The sequence below is a fragment of the Stegostoma tigrinum genome, chromosome 1 (assembly GCF_030684315.1).
Source record: "Stegostoma tigrinum isolate sSteTig4 chromosome 1, sSteTig4.hap1, whole genome shotgun sequence".
NCBI classification, from domain to species: Eukaryota; Metazoa; Chordata; class Chondrichthyes; order Orectolobiformes; family Stegostomatidae; genus Stegostoma; species Stegostoma tigrinum.
In genome coordinates, this window is record NC_081354.1 from 140,209,233 (window position 1) to 140,227,729 (window position 18,497).

Sequence of the window (18,497 nt, forward strand, 5' to 3'; positions counted from 1 at the left end):
TTGTCGCTCAGGGTCTCAGTTAGCAGACCATGTTGTCAAATTTACAGGAACAAATCAGCAGTATACTTTAAGTAAAATATTTTAATATGACAACAGGAACATAGGTTCAAACTAATAAAAGGTCAATTTTGGATTGATGTCAAGAAATTATTTTTCTTATGAATACCAATCTCTTTAAGGAATAATCCTCCATATAAAGAAGTGGGGTGGGGGGTGAGGGGGCGCGTTTATGCAGAAGCCCTGGATAAATTAAGAAACTGTTGGATGCTTTGACTGGCAGATGTTAGGATCTTTCTGGGTGGATGAACTAAGTTTAGTTCAATAATCACCCTTATCTGTTAGCATCTTGTGAACTGCCATTATGATCAACACTGTGTTCTGCTCACTGGCAATTTATACAACAGAAAGCAAAATGTTTCCAGGTACCTTGTAGCTACATATGTTTCAACAGAGTAATCAGTTTACTTTTATAATTCTAATTTATTTTCCAAAATTACTAAATGCCCATTCTTCAAGTATTGCCATCAGTTTTAAAAAATGAGTTATAGATGTTATGGATCTTCAACAAAACCAGAAAAAAATGATGACGTGAATTTTATTCAGACAGAGAAATCAATAGATGCTAATTACACTTGTTCAAATGCCTTTTGGATTCCTGTTTGGTGGTAAAGCGGGCCTTGCTGAGCTGGAAGAAGGCCCTAAACGAGAATAGGATCCTGTGCCGCTCGTAATGGTTTGATATGCAGAATCATCTTCCTCATTTCCTGACAGGACTGCATTTCGTAACTTGGGCATTTCTGCAAAGGGCAGGTAAGCTTCACCTGAAACCACGTTAATAATAAAAATGTTAGGAAACATGGATGTTTTGAATGTATATATTTTGGGTGGAAAGTCTCGCATTCTAGCAGTGCAAACAGGAAATATATGTGCCTCCTGACCAAATGTTTCTAATCACTTATTTTCATAGTCAGAAACTTGTAAGATATTGGCATTTCCAACTTGCACTGCCAATAGATAGGTCCATGTTGACAGCATGGGCTCTGAAATTATATCTACTGTATCATTAAAACAAATCATTATACTTGTGACTGATGTTATATGTAACTGACATTTTATGTACTATGGAACAAAACATAAACACATTTCTACTTATCCACAGACATTCCCCATTTGCATAGGAGGTTGTATAATGAAAGATCCTCAACATTTACAGTGTCCTCGAAATGGGTTCTGGGATCAGTGTGAATAAGGCTCATGGTTGTGTAGAAACACAAGCAATCTGAGCAATTAATTCCAAAATCAACTAATTGGAACACGCAGGGTGGTGGACCATAAAACAAACGATGAGAGGAGAAGACATCCCCATCCTAATTCATGAATGAGTGTAAAAGTCAAAGCTGAAACATTTTCAATCTGTGTCAGTCAGGTATATTGAGTAATTGAATATGTCAAGCAGGCACCTTCTCATCAAGAATCTGCTAACCTTTGTTCAGGTATTTCAAAAGTAAAGGTGTAAGTAAAGTGAGTATTAGTTCTCCAGAGAATGAGAATGGGAAGCTAATAACAGATAAAAGGAAATGGTGAGTGAAACTAACAAACATTTTGCTTCTGTGTTCACTATGGAGGATACAAACAACATTCCAATAATAACAGAAGATCAGAGGTTGGAAGTGAGGGAGGAACCTGGTGAAATTACAATCATGAGGAAAGAGGGACTAAGCAAACTGATGGAACTGTGAGCTGAACAAGTCTAAGTTCAGATGGATTTTACTGTGGGATCTTGGCTGGAACAGGCCCCTTTCTGGAATGTTAGCAGTGGCAGGAGCAGATCCTTCCTGGGGGTCAGCAGCTGAGTTTCCTATGGTGGTCCCTGGAGGCGGCAGCAGCAGCAACATAAGTCAGAACGAGGCACCAGCAGCTTCAGCACTGGCTGCATTGCTGAAACCATTCCAGTATGGACTTACGGTGGTGACAATGTCAGTGGAGGAAGGATGGCACTGAAGAAAGATGACATGGTTCTGGTGGTAGTGCCCCAGCTCTAGGCCATGGCTGTACCTGGGTACCAGATGGTGGAGGCGGTGGCATTTCAGCTGCAGCAGCATGTGGAGACTTGGCACCTGAGTGTTCATGACCAGGGGATGGACTTTGTGGCTTTGTTTATCTTGCAGTGAGGACTCATGGTAGAGGTGTGCGAGTGATCTGGAGATGTTCTTTCCTTTTGAATGTTTCTTTTATTTCTGCTTCTGTTCTTAATCTTGTCTTTCGTATACTATGATGGCACTGGAGAATGGCCACTTTGGACCCTTTCATTGTACCCCTGTACTTGAGTACACATGACAATAAAATCTAACTTTAAATCTAAAAGAGGTTGCTGACAAGGTCGTAGATTTGGTGGTATCAATTTTCCAAAGTTCCCTAGATTCAGGAAAGGTTCCATAAGATTGGAAGGTATCAAATATAACTCCTCTTTTCAAGAAAGAGGAGTCAGTAACAGGAAACTATTGGCCCTTTAGCCCAATGTCTGTCATGGGGAAGGTATCAGAATCAATATTAAAAAGAATATAGCTGTATATTTAGAAAAAAAATAGGTTATCAGGAAGGGTCAGCATCGTTTCATCAGAGGGAGATCATGATTAACCAATGGTAGATGCAGGTACAGTTACAACATGTAAAAGACATTTGGACAGGTACATGAATAGGAAGGGTTTAGAGGGATATGGGCCAAATGCAGACAAATGGGACTAGTTTAGTTTGGGAAACGTGGTTGGCATGAACAAGTTGGTGCTGTATAACTCTACGACGGTATTTATTGGAGTTCTTTAGAGAAGTGGCATGTTCTGTGGATAAAAGGGACCAAGTAGACCGACTATGGCAGAGTATGCATAGATTTGTCTTTGCCTGATTGGCAGGATGGGATAGAAAGAGACCCAAAGGGGTCTGTGCTGGCTCAACCTTTTACAATTTACAACATTGATTTTGGCAGTGTGAGGGAAAGCATGATAGCTAAATTTGCAGACAAGCCCAAGGTAGGTAGCAACGCATTTTGTGAAGATGATACAAATAAGTTTCATATAGACATAAATAGGTTATGTGAACAGGCAAAAATCTGGCAGCTGGAGTATAACTAAAATCTTTGGAAGACATGAAGTTGTTCACTTTGGCATGAAGAATAAAAAAGCAGAATATTATTTAAATGGAGAATGGCTTCAGAATTCCCAGTGCAAAGAGATTTAGGTGTTCCACTGCATGAGCCACAAAAGGCTAGTATACAGGTACAGCACATGGTCAAGAAAGGATGTCATTCTTTATTATGAGAAGAATTTGACACAAAAGAAAGAATTGGTGAAACCACATCTTGAATACCATGTGCAGTTCTTGTTTCCTTATTTCAGGAAGAAAGTAAATGCATTTTATGTGGTTAAGAGGAGATTTTCTTGATTAATTCCTGGAATTAGGGGACTTTTGAATGAGGAAAGGTGGGACAGGTTGAATTTAGATGAGTGAGGGCTAATTTGATTGAAGCGTATAACATCCTGGATGGTCTTCACATGATGGACATGGAAAGGACTTTTTCCTCTTGTGAGTAAGTCCAGAACTAGTGAACACTGTTTTAAAATTAGGGAATGCTCTTTCATGGAAGATGGGTTTGTGGGGAGATTAACCAATCGGTAAAGATGGAACCTAGTGAGAGAGAACAGCATTGGAGAGACAAAGGGATGGATAATGGTAAGCTGGGGGAAAGAAAAGCTACTAATTGGGACCATTAGTGGGCGAAAATGATTTGGCTGTTATGACAGCATGCCATGTGACAGCAACAGCTGGTTTGTGTTGTCACTTTATGGAAGAAAAATGTCTAGCAGCAGATGAGGAGACAATGTTCTTAACAGTGTGACCAGCAGAATGAAGTTAAAGCCTATGGTAGTTCTTAAATGTAAAATCATGCCAAAAACCACATTCCTGGAGGAGTTTTTGTGCAGGGCCATGACAATGGTTGGATGTATGAAAATGATGCCAATTTTTGTATTAATAAAGTATGGAGTATGTGACCCAATGGACTTTTTAAAGAATACAGCCTATTTGTGTGGAATATGTTCAAATATCATACAGTCAATGAGATCAAGAAGCACCTGCAAAGAAAGAACATTAATATGGCAGTTATATGAGGGGGACCTATAACAGTCATAATTCAACCTAAGGGTTCATGCCTCACTAAGCCAACCAAGGATCAGGATCATGGCAAATGGAATTGGAGGATGAAGGACAGGAAAACATGTTCATAAAATGTGAAAAATTAGCACACTGCTCTGCTTAATGTTATGAGTAGTTTCATTATCAAATGCTATTAGTGCACAAAGAGTCATCAGATTATTAACAAAGCTCTGAATATCTGAACTTATATTATATATTCGGTGGGTGGAGAGGAGGATGAGGAGTTGAGATTCTAAAACCAAACATTCTAAATCTGAACCAGAGTGGGATATTTATGATTATTCATTGGTAAAATGACTTAATAAAATCAATGTGGACTTCACCAGTTTCAAAATCTCCCCTTCCCCCACTGCATCCCTCAACCAGCCCAGTTCATCCCCTCCCCCCACTGCACCACACAACCAGCCCAGCTCTCCCCCCCCACCCACTGCATCCCAAAACCAGTCCAACCTGTCTCTGCCTCCCTAACCGGTTCTTCCTCTCACCCATCCCTTCCTCCCACCCCAAGCCGCACCCCCAGCTACCTACTAACCTCATCCCACCTCCTTGACCTGTCCGTCTTCCCTGGACTGACCTATCCCCTCCCTACCTCCCCACCTACACCCTCTCCACCTATCTTCTTTACTCTCCATCTTCGGTCCGCCTCCCCCTCTCTCCCTATTTATTCCAGTTCCCTCCCCCCATCCCCCTCTCTGATGAAGGGTCTAGGCCCGAAACGTCAGCTTTTGTGCTCCTGAGATGCTGCTTGGCCTGCTGTGTTCATCCAGCCTCACATTTTAATAAATTCAATGATCTCTTTTGCATCAGTTGGCAAAGGCAATGAAAGTGATATCTTTAGTGCACTGTGATTCTGGTTAATCTTTGAATACTTCATTCATAAAACTATCCCATGTTATTTTTATTTATTATTATTCAGTCATAGGATTTGGGAATTGCTGGCTAGCTAGCACTATTATCCTGCCCTGGTTGCCCTTGAGAAGGTGGTGAGCTGTCTTCTTGAACCGCTGCAGTCCACCTGGGGAAGTGTTGGAAATTCTCAGCCCATCTGGCAGCATCTGTGGAGAGAGAACCAGAGATTAATAACCATTAGAACTATTGCAGAGCACAGACCTGCAGTGTTGGTTACATTTCTCTGTCCACAGATGGTGCCTGACCTGTGGAATTTTTCCAGCATTTCCTATTTATTCTTCAGATATTCAACATCTGCAGTACTTCACTATCCAATAATTCCCTCCATATTGGACATTTGTAAGTGTTGTAAGTTTCAATTAAAAATGAGAAAATATCTATCATTCATTGCAAATTTTAATTTTCCTGATATCAAAGCTCACTTGTGTGGATTGAAATAGCACATTAGCACTGGTGAATTCATTGATACTAATTTACTACAAGATTTTGCCATTTTTAAACTGAGAAATGAAAACTAGCAGCCATGTACCAATAGAATTCATTGCTGTTAGTTCAAGATATTCTCATTTGTACACAGGTTTGATGTCTATTGTGGTTGTGAGATTCAACTATTTTGGGTGCTACCTTTTGGATATTGTATAGGCTGACTTTGTGATATAAACAGATATAGTAAGAACTGCAGTTGCTGCAGTCAGAGATAACAGTGTGGAGCTGGAGGAACACAGCAGGTCAGGCAGCATCAGAGGGGTCAGGAAGTCAAAGTTTCGGTTTGGGACCCTTCTTCAGAGTTCAGAACTGAGTTCAGAGCTCCACACTGTGTTTATATTACAAAGTCAACAATCACAATGTGTGTAATTTTCTGACAAAGCCATGGTTGTAAATTTATCAAAGCAAATGTTGCGTTTTTGATGGGTTTTCTAAGTAGATTCATGGAGTACAAAATGTTTTGCTAAACCTAAACAAGACCATTCAACCCCAACACAACTATAGTTTCCAATTCTGAGCACTTGAAGAATGTGAAATGGAAGTTTAAAGGTAGAGAATAAAGGGGTATAGAAACAGAAGTAGTATCATGGCTCACAATTTCTCGCCATGGTCTGGTTTTCAATCTGTTGAAACAGATACTCAGTACTATGTGAGAACAAATACGGGCAATTACAATGTCACTTTCTTACCATATGGGAGCCCAGCTTCTTTTCTATGTGCTTCTGTTTCGAAAAATGTTTGATGTTGTTCCCAATGTTTATCACAGGCTGCACAGAGGAAATTAGAATCAAAACTTTGGCACATGCAACCTGTGTAAAGAGCATATAGATTAAAACACAGATTAAATCAATGCTATGGTACTTTTTCTGGTAGATATTTTTATGCTAAAATATTGTTAGAACTTTAGACTTGTATTATTAAATATAGTTGAAATGTTGTTGCAGAGCACTATCATGTATTTTTCTGAGTTGTGGTAAGATTCTCTTAACTTCTTATTCTTTACTGAACACCACTGATGGGCTGCAGTTGCACAAAATGAGGGTTACATGAAGCAAGGAGATGTATAGATTGGAATATATACCCATGGAAAAGCTTTAGTACATGTCAACCGTTATATCTTACTCAAATAGTCTCATGAACTACCTACCACACCCTTATGGGGGTTGTGCACCTAGACAGGAGGTGCCACTCTTTATGTACCCTGCATGGTTCCTGACATTTGCTCCAGACTATGCTTACTTTAATTTATGTATTTTCCCACTCTATTAATATAAGTGATTCTAATGATGGAACAGTGCAATCTGTTTTTTCAATGAAGGAACGTTAACTGACTCACAGTGTAGATACTCCTTAGAAATCTCATCCAAACCTATTGGTAATAGATAACAAGGTGTAGAGCTGGATGAACACAGCAGGCCAAGCATCATCAGAGGTGCAGAAAAACTGACATTTCAAGTCTGTACCCTTCTTCAGAAAAGAAGGGTCCTGTCCTGAAATGTCAGCTTTCCTACTCCACTGATGCTACTTGGCCTGCTGTGTTCATCCAGCTCTATACCTTGTTATCGCAGACTCTCCAGCATCGGCAGTTCCCACTATCTATTGATAATAGAAAATGTTTCACACGTTGACCTACCCCCAAACTTGCAACTGTGGCTTCCACCAGTATTGTGTTCTTCATGGTTATGCTTACAACGACATTTAGCTCTCCAGGTGCTTGGGTCAAAGTTTCTTCGTTTTCTCAGCCAGAATTCACCAACATCTTCAGGACGGGAAGGGATGAAGGCATAAGCTCTACATTGGCAGCCGGCAACTGCACAGGGCACTCGAACACTTGTACCTGTTGCAAAGAAGTAAGGAGAACTCATCAACACAGCAGAGATAATGGGAACTGCAGATGCTGGAGAATTCCAAGATAACAAAATGTGAGGCTCTCTGATGAAGGGTCTAGGTCCGAAACGTCAGCTTTTGTGCTCCTGAGATGCTGCTTGGCCTGCTGTGTTCATCCAGCCTCACATTTTGTTATCCATCAACACAGCAAACTGCAGGAGGTCATCTTTCAAATTGATAAGTTCATCCTCAAAATCGGGAACTTCATGTCTGGTCCTGACTTGCACAGAGTGCAGCTCAGAAACTCAAGCAGAGCAGTCAATACTGTACACTCTGTTTGTAGTGTTCCTGATTTCGAAGCCATTGCCAGAAGAATTGGGCAGGTTGAATTCCATGCCTGATTCTCTGTGCTGCTTTCTTGTTGAGTCAACAAGAACAACAGTAGATGCTGAAGATCTGAAATAAAAACAGAAAATCAGCAGATCTGCTAGCATCTGTGGAGAGAGAAAAACAAAGTTAATGTTTCAAGTAGAGAACACAACAAATGAATAGAACTGGTAGGGAAGCAAGGACCAAATGAGAGTGAGGAACTGCAAGTAATTAATACCAATAAACAAAGCATGCTGAAGAAAATAATGAGATTAAAAGCATCCTAAGCAAAGTAGCTCTAAAGAAAGTGGTTGCATTGATTATGGCCTTCTGATATTTCCTAGATTCCAGACCAGGCCCAGTGGATTCACAGTTAGCAAATACAGTTCCATTATTCACGAAAGGATGGACAGAGGAAATAACGAATAACTAGGGCCAAAAGTCTGACAAAGGTCATTCAGGAAAATGTTGCAATTCATTACAAGGGAAATGATAAGAGGATGCTTAAAAAACTCGTGGCACAATTGGCAATGTCAACATGGTTTTATAAAAATGAAGATAACAAGGTGTACAACAGGATGAACACAGCAGGTCAGGCAGCATCAGAGGAGCAGGAAAGCTGACGTTTTGGGTCTGGACCCTTCTTTGGAAAACGTCAGACCCGAAACGTCAGCTTTCCTGCTCCTCTGATGCTACTTGGCCTGCTGTGTTCATCCAGTTCTACACCGTGTTATCTCAGACTCTCCAGCATCGGGAGTTCCTATTACCCCTTTACTAAAAATGAAGTTGTGTTTGACTCAGAATTATTTGAGTGCTTGAAGGTATAACTAGCAGCATGAATAAAGGAAAACCAATGTATACTGGTCCACATTGAGGCTGAGAGCATCCCTTCAAGTCCCATCCCCCCAACTTGACCCCATTCTTGTAACCCTGCATTTCCCATAGCTAACCCATCCTCACCTGCCTATCCCGAGACACTGTGGGCAATTCAGCATGGCCAATCCACTTAACCTACACACCCTTAGACTGTGGGTAGGAAACCCACAAAGACACAAGGAGAGTGTGCAAACTCCATACTGACAGTTGCCTAAGGTTGGAATCAAACCTGGGACAAAGATGCTGTGAGGCAGCAGTGCTAACCACTGAGCCACTGAGCTGCCCAATATGGCCTTCCCCTATTCCTATTTCTTAAATTCTTATCTTCAGCTTTGAATTGTAGTGAATTTAATCTAGAAGTAAGACATGAATGAATAAATCAGATTGCTATCCTTGCAATTGGGGTAATATTTAAATGTGATTCCTGTTATAATTAAATACAGAAGTAAAATTTTCATTTATCCTATCATGTTCTTCCTTCTAGGATCCATGTATGATTGCTCCATCAAACTCTTCCTTATTCATTAGCCGTTGAGTCTCTGTTTTGGCGAATACAATCTTCCTATCCCTACCTCCTTTGAAATAAGGAAATATTTCTCTTACCTACTGAAATATAAATGGCTTCATTATAACTGCTATGCTGAGATCTGTAGTGATTACTAATTAACCATGAGATTTGAGTCAAGGAAGCAGAATGTAGATAATCTGTGCTAGCTTATTTTTACATTCAATTAATTGACCTGCTGTCTCCCCAGTGCCAATTGACAACGCTCATGGGAGGAGTGTGATGGAATAGTCTCCACTTACCTGGAAGGGTGCAGCTCCAACAACATTCAAGAAGTTTGACACTATTCAATGCAAAACAACCCACTTGATTGGCATCTCATCCACCATCTTCAACATTTACTCCGTCCACCACTCAAGTTCAGCGACCACAGCAGGAACTGTCTACAGAATCACTGCAACAACTCACCAAGCCTCCTTCAGTATAACTTCCAAACCCATTGTCTCTTCCTCCCATACTTTTTTAGTTCATTCACAGGATGAGGGCATCACTGGTTGGGCCAACATTTATTGCCCATCCCTAATTGCCCAGAGGCCAGTTAAGAATAATCACATTGCTGTGGGTCAACAGTCACATGTAGGCCAGACAAAGTAAGGAAAGTAGTTTCCTTCCATAATGATATTAATATATCAGACAGTTTTCTTGTGACAATTGACAATTGTTTCATGATCATCATTAAACTCTTAATTTCAGCTTTTTACTGAATTCAGATATCACCGTCTGCTACGATGGAATTCAAAACCATATCCCAAGAACATTACCTGGGTCTCTGGATTAACAGTCCAGCAACATTGCTTCCAGACCATTACCTCCTTTCCTGTCGCCTCCACCTTGAAGGACAAGGGCAGCAGACGGAACAGGTCTGTTTATCTGCTCTAAGTTGCACATCACCCTGGCTTGGAAATCTATCACTGTTCCTTATTCTCACTATGTCAAAATTGAGGAACTCCCTTCCGGACTGAACTGTGAGTGTCCCTACATCAAAAAGTTCACAGCATTTCAAGAGGGGAGCACATCACCGCTGCTTCCAGGGAAATTAGGGACAGGCAATAAATTCTAGCAGTGCCTTTATCACATGAACTAATAATTGAAAGCAACAATAATCAATTCAGAAAAAAAGAAATTCAGTTCATACCAGTAAACCGTGCATGTTCAGCAAGGAGGTGTCCACAAAAACATTTTGACTTAACTCCAACTCTGATGCAGTCCCAGTTGTATTCAGGGCATCGCCATCCAATATAGATCCCTTTCAAAGCAACATTTTGCATTGGTTACAAACAGAACAGCTGAACAATCTGTCTCACTTACAGTGTAGGAGATGAAAATCCCTTAAAGTAAGGTTAAAATTTTCCCTAGTTCTGCATAAAGGTGAGAAAGGTAAAGAAGAATTCATGCACAACACACTGGAAAATAAGATGTCTCTCTTTTACATTACCAAATGCATGATTAGATTAGATTAGATTCCCTACAGTGTGGAAACAGGCCCTTTGGCCCAACAAGTCCACACCGCCCCTTGGAGCATCCCACCCAAACCCATTTTCCTATAACCCACACACCCCTAAACATGATGGATAATTTAACATGGCCAATCCACCTAGCCTGCACATCTTTGGACTGTGGGAGGAAACCGGAGCACCTGGAGGAAAACCACACAGACACGGGGAGAATGTGCAAACTCTGCACAGACATTTAACCAAGGCTAGAATCAAACCCGGGTCCATGGTACTGTGAGGCTGCAGTGCTAACCACTGAGCCACTGTGCCACCCCAAATTTAATACTTGCCAAAATGCAAGCCTAATGTTGTACTTCCTGGTTAAAGTCACCCTCCAGCTATACTGACCAAATATGTGTTTTAAGAAAACCTTTTGGACAGAAACCTTCACTACCAATGTGATTTTCTATCTTTATTTGAACAGAAAGATTTACTTTATACAGCGTATGTATCAAAATTGAAACATGTTTATTAAGTTCACAATGTTCTAAATGTAGCATTCAAAATCTTTGCCCCAACGGCCTTTCTAATCTTGAGTCCCCAACACAGGTGGCAATAGTGAGCATTTTACATTGCTAAGTGATGACTTAAGAATGCCGAAGCTCATTTCATGTAGAGCATTTATAAATTCCACAAGGAACAGGTCTCATTTTGTCTCTCGGAAATTAAACCCAGAGCTTTAAGATTAAAGGACAATGTGCAATCTTAAACAACCAACTCTGTTAAACCGTTATTGACATTCTTATACTGACTTAAAAAAAGTCCAACCCCCGTCTCCTAAAAAGGAAGAAAACATACCAAAGATGCCATAGGTCACTGGACTTAATCAATTAATTATTACATTCCCCTCACATCCTCACTATACCGTATGGACTTGAGCCTGAGGAAGTGACTTACTTGGGCACAATTCTTGTCACAGATCTACTTTGCTGTTGGGATGTTCAAACTAACAACAGACATTTAGCAAGACCCAGAGAGAAGAGAAATTTATTCTTCTCTCCCAACAAGGCAACTTTGGGATGCTGTTTGGCCTGCTGTGTTCATCCAGCTCCACACTTTGTTATCTCAAAAAGCATAATTCCCAGGCTAAACTGCACTTTCCCTTTAACAGGTGCAGACTACCATATAAGGTACTAGCATTATATGCAGCCACTTATCAGCCCATGTAACACATAAGCAAGTGTAGGCTAACCACATTTCAGAGCGAACACAGCCTTGCTAGTATCACCCACATCCACAGAACAAATAATAAGAATTAAATTCACCTGTTTGAAGAGCATCCAGTGCTGCTTCTTTCTCAGGATCAAATAGTTCCTTTACCCGTGTCCCAAATTCTTCTCTATGCATTGCTTTGGCAACAGAGACGAGCTCAGCCTTTTTGGCTGGAACTATGGGCTTTACTGTATATCCTGTAAAAGGTAATCACAGGAAACCACATAGTAGATAAACATACTTTTTTCCAATTACTTTTTCACTGCTTTTGGAAAATGTTACAGTTTTTCCTTTCTGGTTGACAGAGAAACATAGAGATTAGGCGTAGGAATAGGCCATTCAGTATTTTGAGCCTGGCTGATCATCTAACTCAATAGCCTGCACCTGCCTTTCCCCTATGTCCTTTGATCCCATTAGCCCCAAATGCTACATCCAACTCCTTCTTGAAATTACAATGTTTTGGCCTCAACTACTTACTGCGGTAGAGAATTCCACAGGCTCACCATTTTCTGGGTTAAGACATTTCTGTTCATCTCAGTCTAAAATTTACCCCATATTCTTAGACTATGACCTCTGGTCTAGACTCCCTTATCATTAGGAATATTCTTTCTGCATCTACCCTAGGCTGTCCGAGTAGAAATTTGTAAGTTTATAAGATCATCCCCTCATTCTTCTAAGCACCAGTGATTTTCATCCTAACCTATTGAACCTCTCCTTATGCCAGGAGTCAGTTTAGTAAATCTTTGTTGCACACCCTCTATAGAAAGAATATCCTTCCTCAGATAAGGAGAGCAGAACTGGACATAATATTCAAGGTGTGGTCTCATCAAGTAAAATTGCAGCAAGATGTTCTTGCTCCTACACTTATATCCTCTTACAATGAAGATTAAAATTACATTTATCATCTTTCCCACCTGTTACACCTGCATGTAGTGATCTTCAGTCACCTTAGGTCTCATTACACATTATCCTCTCTCAGTTTATAGCCATTCAGATAATAACCTGCCTTCTTGCTGCTAAAGTGGATAACCTCACATTTATCTACATTACACTACATCTGCCATGCATTTACCACTCACTCAGCTTGTTCAAATCACATTGTAGCACCTCTGCTGCGCCATCCGCTTTGTGTCATCTGCAAGTTTGGAGATATTACATTTAGTTCCCTCTATCCAAATCATAAATATATATTGTGAATAGCTGTGGACTTAGCACTGAACCCTGGCAGTACCCTGCCAGAAAATTTCAGAAAAAGACTGGCGCCAACCAGGTTTCTATCCATCTCATACACTAACCCCTAACCCAATTCATAAAACATAGAATATAACAGCGCAATACAGGCCCTTTGGGCCTCAATGTTGCACCGATTTGTGAAACCAATCTGAAGCCCATCTAACCTACACTATTCCATTATCATCCACATGTTTATCCAATGACCATTTAAATGCCCTTAAAGTTGGCGAGTCTACTACTGTTGCAGGCAGGCCATTCCACGCCCTTACCACTCTCTGACTAAAGAACTTACGTCTGACTTTTGTCCTATATCTATCACCCCTTAAAGTAAAGCTATGTCCCCTCGTGTTAGCCATCACTATCCGAGAAAAAAGGTTTCACTGTCCACCCTATTTAACCCTCTGATCATCTGGTATGTCTCTATTAAGTCACCTCTTAACCTTCTTCTCTCTAATGAAAACAGCCTCAAGTCTCTCAGCCTTTCCTCATAAGACCTTCCCTCCATACCAGGCAACATCCTGGAAAATCTCCTCTGCACCCTTTGCAATGCTTCCACATCCTTCCTATAATGTGGCGACCACAATACTCCAAGTGTGGCCACAGCAGAGTTTTGTACAGCTACAACATGACCTCATGGCTCCAAAACTAAATCCATTTACCAATAAAACCTAACACACTGTATGCCTTCCTAATAACCCTATCAAACTGGGTGGCAATTTTCAGGGATCTATGCACAATGACACTGAGATCTCTCTGCTCAACCACACTACCAAGAATCTTACCATTAGCCCAGTACCCTGTATTCCTGTTATTCCTTCCAAAGTGAATCACCTCAAACTTTTTTGCATTAAACTCCGTTTGCCACCTCTCAGCCCAGCTCTGCAGCTTATCTATCTCCCTCTGTAACCTGCAACATCCTTCCACACTAGTCACAACTCCACCGACTTTAGTGTCATCCGCAAATTTACTAACCCATCCTTCTACGCCCTCATCCAGGTCATTTATAAAAATGACAAACAGCAGTGGCCCCAAAACAGACCCTTGCGGTACACCACTAGTAACTGGTCTCCAGGATGAACATTTCCCATCAACTACCACCCTCTGTCTTCTTATAGCTAGTCAATTTCTGATCCAAAACGTTAAATCACCCTCAATCGCATGTCTCCGTATTCTCTGCAATAGCCTACCATGGGGAAACTTACCAAACACTTTACTGAAATCCATATACACCACATCAACTGCTTTACCCTCATCCACCTGTTTTGTCACCTTCTCAAAGAACTCAAAAGGTTTGTGAGGCATGACCTACCCTTCACAAACCGTGTTGACTACCCCAATCAAATTATTCCTTTCTAGATGATAATAAATCCTATCTTTTATAATCCTTTCCAACAATCCTTTACCCACAACCGAAGTAAGGCTCACTGGTCTATAATTACCAGGAGCATCTCTACTCCCCTTCTTGAACAAGGGGACAACATTTGCTATCCTCCAGTCTTTTGGCACTATTCCTATACATAATGGCGACATAAAGATCAAAGCCAAAGGCTCTGCAATCTGCTCCCTAGCTTTTCCAGAGAATCTTAGAATAAATCCCATCCGGCCCAGGGGACTTATCTATTTTCATGTTTTCCAAAATTGCTGACGCCTCCTCCTTATGAATCTCAATCCCGTCTAGTTTAATAGCCTGTATTTCAGTATTCTCCTCGAAAACATTGTCTTTTTCCTGTCTGAATACTGATGAAAAATATTCATTTAGTGCCTCTCATATCTCTTCGGACTCCACAGAAAACTTTCCACTACTGTCCTTGACTGGCCCTAATCTTACTCTAGTCATTCAGTTACTCCTGACATACCTACAGAAAGCTTTAGGGTTTTCCTTGATTCTACCTGCCAAAGACTTCTCATGTCCCTCATGGTTCTTCTTCGCTCTCTCTTCCTGGCTAATTTGTAACTCTCATGCGCCCCAACTAAGCCTTCATGCCTCATCTTTACATAAGCCTCCTTCTTATTCTTGACAAGAGTTTCAACTTCTTTAGTAAACCATGGTTCCCTTGCTTGACCACTTCCTCCCTGCCTGACAGGTATATACTTATCAAGGATCCGCAGTAGCTGTTCCTTGAACAAGCTCCACATTTCAATTGCACCCAGTCCCTGCAGTTTCCTTCCCCATCCTATGCATCCTAAATCTTGCCTAATTGCCTCATAATTGCCTTTCCCCCAGCTATAACTGCTGCTCTGCAGTATGTACATATCCCTATCCATTGTTTAAGTAAATGTTAGCGAATTGTGGTCACTATCACTGAAGTGCTCACCTACCTCCAAATCTAGCACCTGGCCTGGTTCATTACCCAGTGCCAAATCCAATGTGGCCTCGCTCCTTGTTGGCCTGTCTACATACTGTGTGAGGAAACCCTCCTACACACATTGACAAAAACTGACTCATCTAACGTTCTCGAATTATAGTGTCTCCAGTCAATATTTGTAAAGTTAAAGACCCCATGACAACTACCCTGTTACTTTCGCTCCTATCCAGAATCATCTTTGCTATCCTTTCCTCTACATCTCTGGAACTTTTCAGAGGCCTACAGAAAACTCCCAACAGGGTGACCTCTCCTTTCCTGTTTCTAATCTCAGCCCATACTACCTCAGCAGACGAGTTCTCATCAAACGTCCTTTCTGAGGACAAACTGAATACTGTAATACTGTCCTTGACCAACAGTGCCATACCTCCCCCTCTTTTACCACCTTCCCTGATCTTACTGAAACATCTAAACCCCAGAACCTGCAATAACCATTCCTGTCCCTGCTCCATCCATGTCTGAAATGGCCACAACAGGCGAAGTCCCAGGTACCAATCCATGCTGCAAGTTCACTCACGTTATTCCAGATGCTCCTGACGTTGAAGTAGACACACTTCAACCACCTTCCTGCCTACCAGTACACTTCTGCAACCTTGAAATCTTATTCATGACCTCACTACTCTCAACCTCCTGTACACTGGAGCTACAATTCAGGTTCCCATCCTCCTGCTGAATTAGTTTAAACCCTCCCGAAGAGCGATAGCAAATTTCCACCCCCCCCCAACCCCCAGCCCAGGATATTGGTACCCGTCTGGTTCAGGTGTAGACCAAACCGTTTTTAGAGGTCCCACCCACCCCAGACTAAGCCCCAATTATCCAGGTATCTGAATCTCTCCCTCCTGCACCTTCAATTTAATCTCTTTTGAGATATTTTGTGAAAAAAACTTTCTGAATAAACCACTAGCATACCCTCATCAACTCTACCAGTTACATTCTTAAAGAATTCCAGTAGCTATATCAAGCATAAGTTTCCCTTTTGTAAATCTATGCTGACTCTGTCTAATTCTGCCATTGTTTTCCAAATGCTCAGCTATCAATTCTTCTATAATAGATTCCAGAAATTTCCCCACTGACTGATCTATAATTCCTGGTTTTCTCTCTGCCTCAATTCGTAAATAGCAGGGTTGTATTAGCTACCCTCCAAGCTGTAGGAACTATTCCAGAATCAATAGAATCTTGGAAGCTGAGTGCCAATTACTGAATGTAAGGGACCTACATTTGTCTTCACTGTCTCTATGGCCACTAAATACTCCAGATGTTGATTATCAGGACCTGGGGACTTATCTGCCTTCAACTTCATCAATTTCCCAACCCCATTCTCCAAATAATATTTTCCGTCAACACCTCCCGCTCACTGAACCCTGTGTTCCCTAACATTGCTAGTATGATATTAGTCTCCTCATTTGTGAACACAGAACAAAAGTATTTATTTCAGTTGGTCAGCCATTTTTTGTTCCCCTTTAGAAACTCCCTGTTGCTGGGAGTTTATATACAACCCCTGATAATGTTTTTTGGCCCTTGGTGTTCCTTAAGTACACCCATAGAGGTACCACATTGTCAGAATTGATATCTTTCCTCAATATGGCACTTCTTTCCTCTTTAGCCAGGAATGTAACTCCACTGATAACAAGGTGTAGAGCTGGATAAACACAGCAAGCCAAGCAGCATCTAAGGAGCACAAAAGCTGACATTTTGGGAAGGGTCTAGGCCCAAAATGTCAGCTTTTGTGCTCCTAAGATGCTGCTTGGCCTGTTGTGTTCATCCAGCTCCACACTTTGTTATCTCAGATTCTCCAGCATCTGCAGTTCCCACTTTGTCTGATGCAACTCCACTGCCTTTTCCTCTTTGTCTGTCCTCCCTCAATCTCCCTGGCCCTACACTCATCCCTGCAACATCTTGATAACAAAGACACTTACATCAGACTCCGATTTATTGACTTCAGCTCCGCCTTTAACACCATAATTACAACCAACCTCATCTCCAAACCCAGAGAACTAGGACTCTGCTCCTCCCTCTGCAGCTGGATCCTCGACTTTCTAAGGCGCAGACTGCAATCAGTAAAGATCAACAACAACACCTCCTTCACAATAACTGTTAACGCAGTGCCCCACAAGGCTGTGTACTCAGCCCCTTACTGTCTCCTTATACACTCACATTTGTGTGGCCAAATTTAGCACTAACTCCATTTCAAATTTGTTAATGATACTGCCGTTGTGGGTCAGGTCTCAAGCAACGCTGAGTACTGGAAAGAGATAGAAAGCTTAGTGGCAAGTTGTAAAGACAACAATCTCTCCCTCAGTGTCAGCAAAAAAAAGGAGCTGGTCATTGACTTCAGGAAGCCGAGTGGAGGACATATCCCTGTCTGTATCAATGGTGCTGAAGTGGAGGTGACCATGAATTTCAAGTTCCTAGGAGTAAATATCACCATCAATCTGTCCTGGTCCATCCACGTCGACACTACAGTCAAGAAAACACATCAACACCTCTACTTCCTTAGAAGTCTAAGGAAATTTGGGATGCCCACAATGACTCTAACCCATTTTTATAGATGCAATGTGAAGGGTGGCCTCTGAAGGTAGTTATGATGATGAAAGGGGCACGTGACAACAAATATGATCGGGTTAAAGTGATTGATTGAAGTGGCATGTGACAGTAAATGCTGTCATGCCTATGTGACTCATGCTGTGTTTGAGAGGTACAACAAGTGAATACTCTGTAAAGAAAACATCTGTTTTTCATAGAAGGGGCAGATAACTGTCAGAATGCTGTATAAACAAACTCCACACACAAGTATCTGTTGCAATACTGTATAAAAAGCCACGTCTCCTTGCTGTATGCAGCTTAAGCTCAAAGATGTACAAAGCAGTGCTTTCAATAAAGACAACTTTTAAGACTTCTACTTAGTGTCCGTCTCGTTCCTGTTCACAGGGGGATGGGGGCAAACGAACCCAACAT

General features: G+C 41.3%; 1 protein-coding gene across 1 annotated transcript in view; it reads right to left on the minus strand.

Moving 5' to 3' along the window:
• Positions 1-636: 636 nt before the first annotated feature.
• The window catches only part of LOC132206727 (protein FAM221B-like), a 37,582-nt gene continuing 19,721 nt past the window's right edge, over positions 637-18,497 (minus strand). The window contains exons 3-8 of the mRNA XM_059641633.1: positions 12,000-12,143; positions 10,377-10,487; positions 8,462-8,473; positions 7,238-7,426; positions 6,294-6,413; positions 637-821 (exon numbers count right to left, since the gene is read on the minus strand). Of these exons, the coding sequence (XP_059497616.1) occupies positions 637-821; positions 6,294-6,413; positions 7,238-7,426; positions 8,462-8,473; positions 10,377-10,487; positions 12,000-12,143 (761 nt within the window). The remainder of the gene's footprint in view (positions 822-6,293; positions 6,414-7,237; positions 7,427-8,461; positions 8,474-10,376; positions 10,488-11,999; positions 12,144-18,497) is intronic.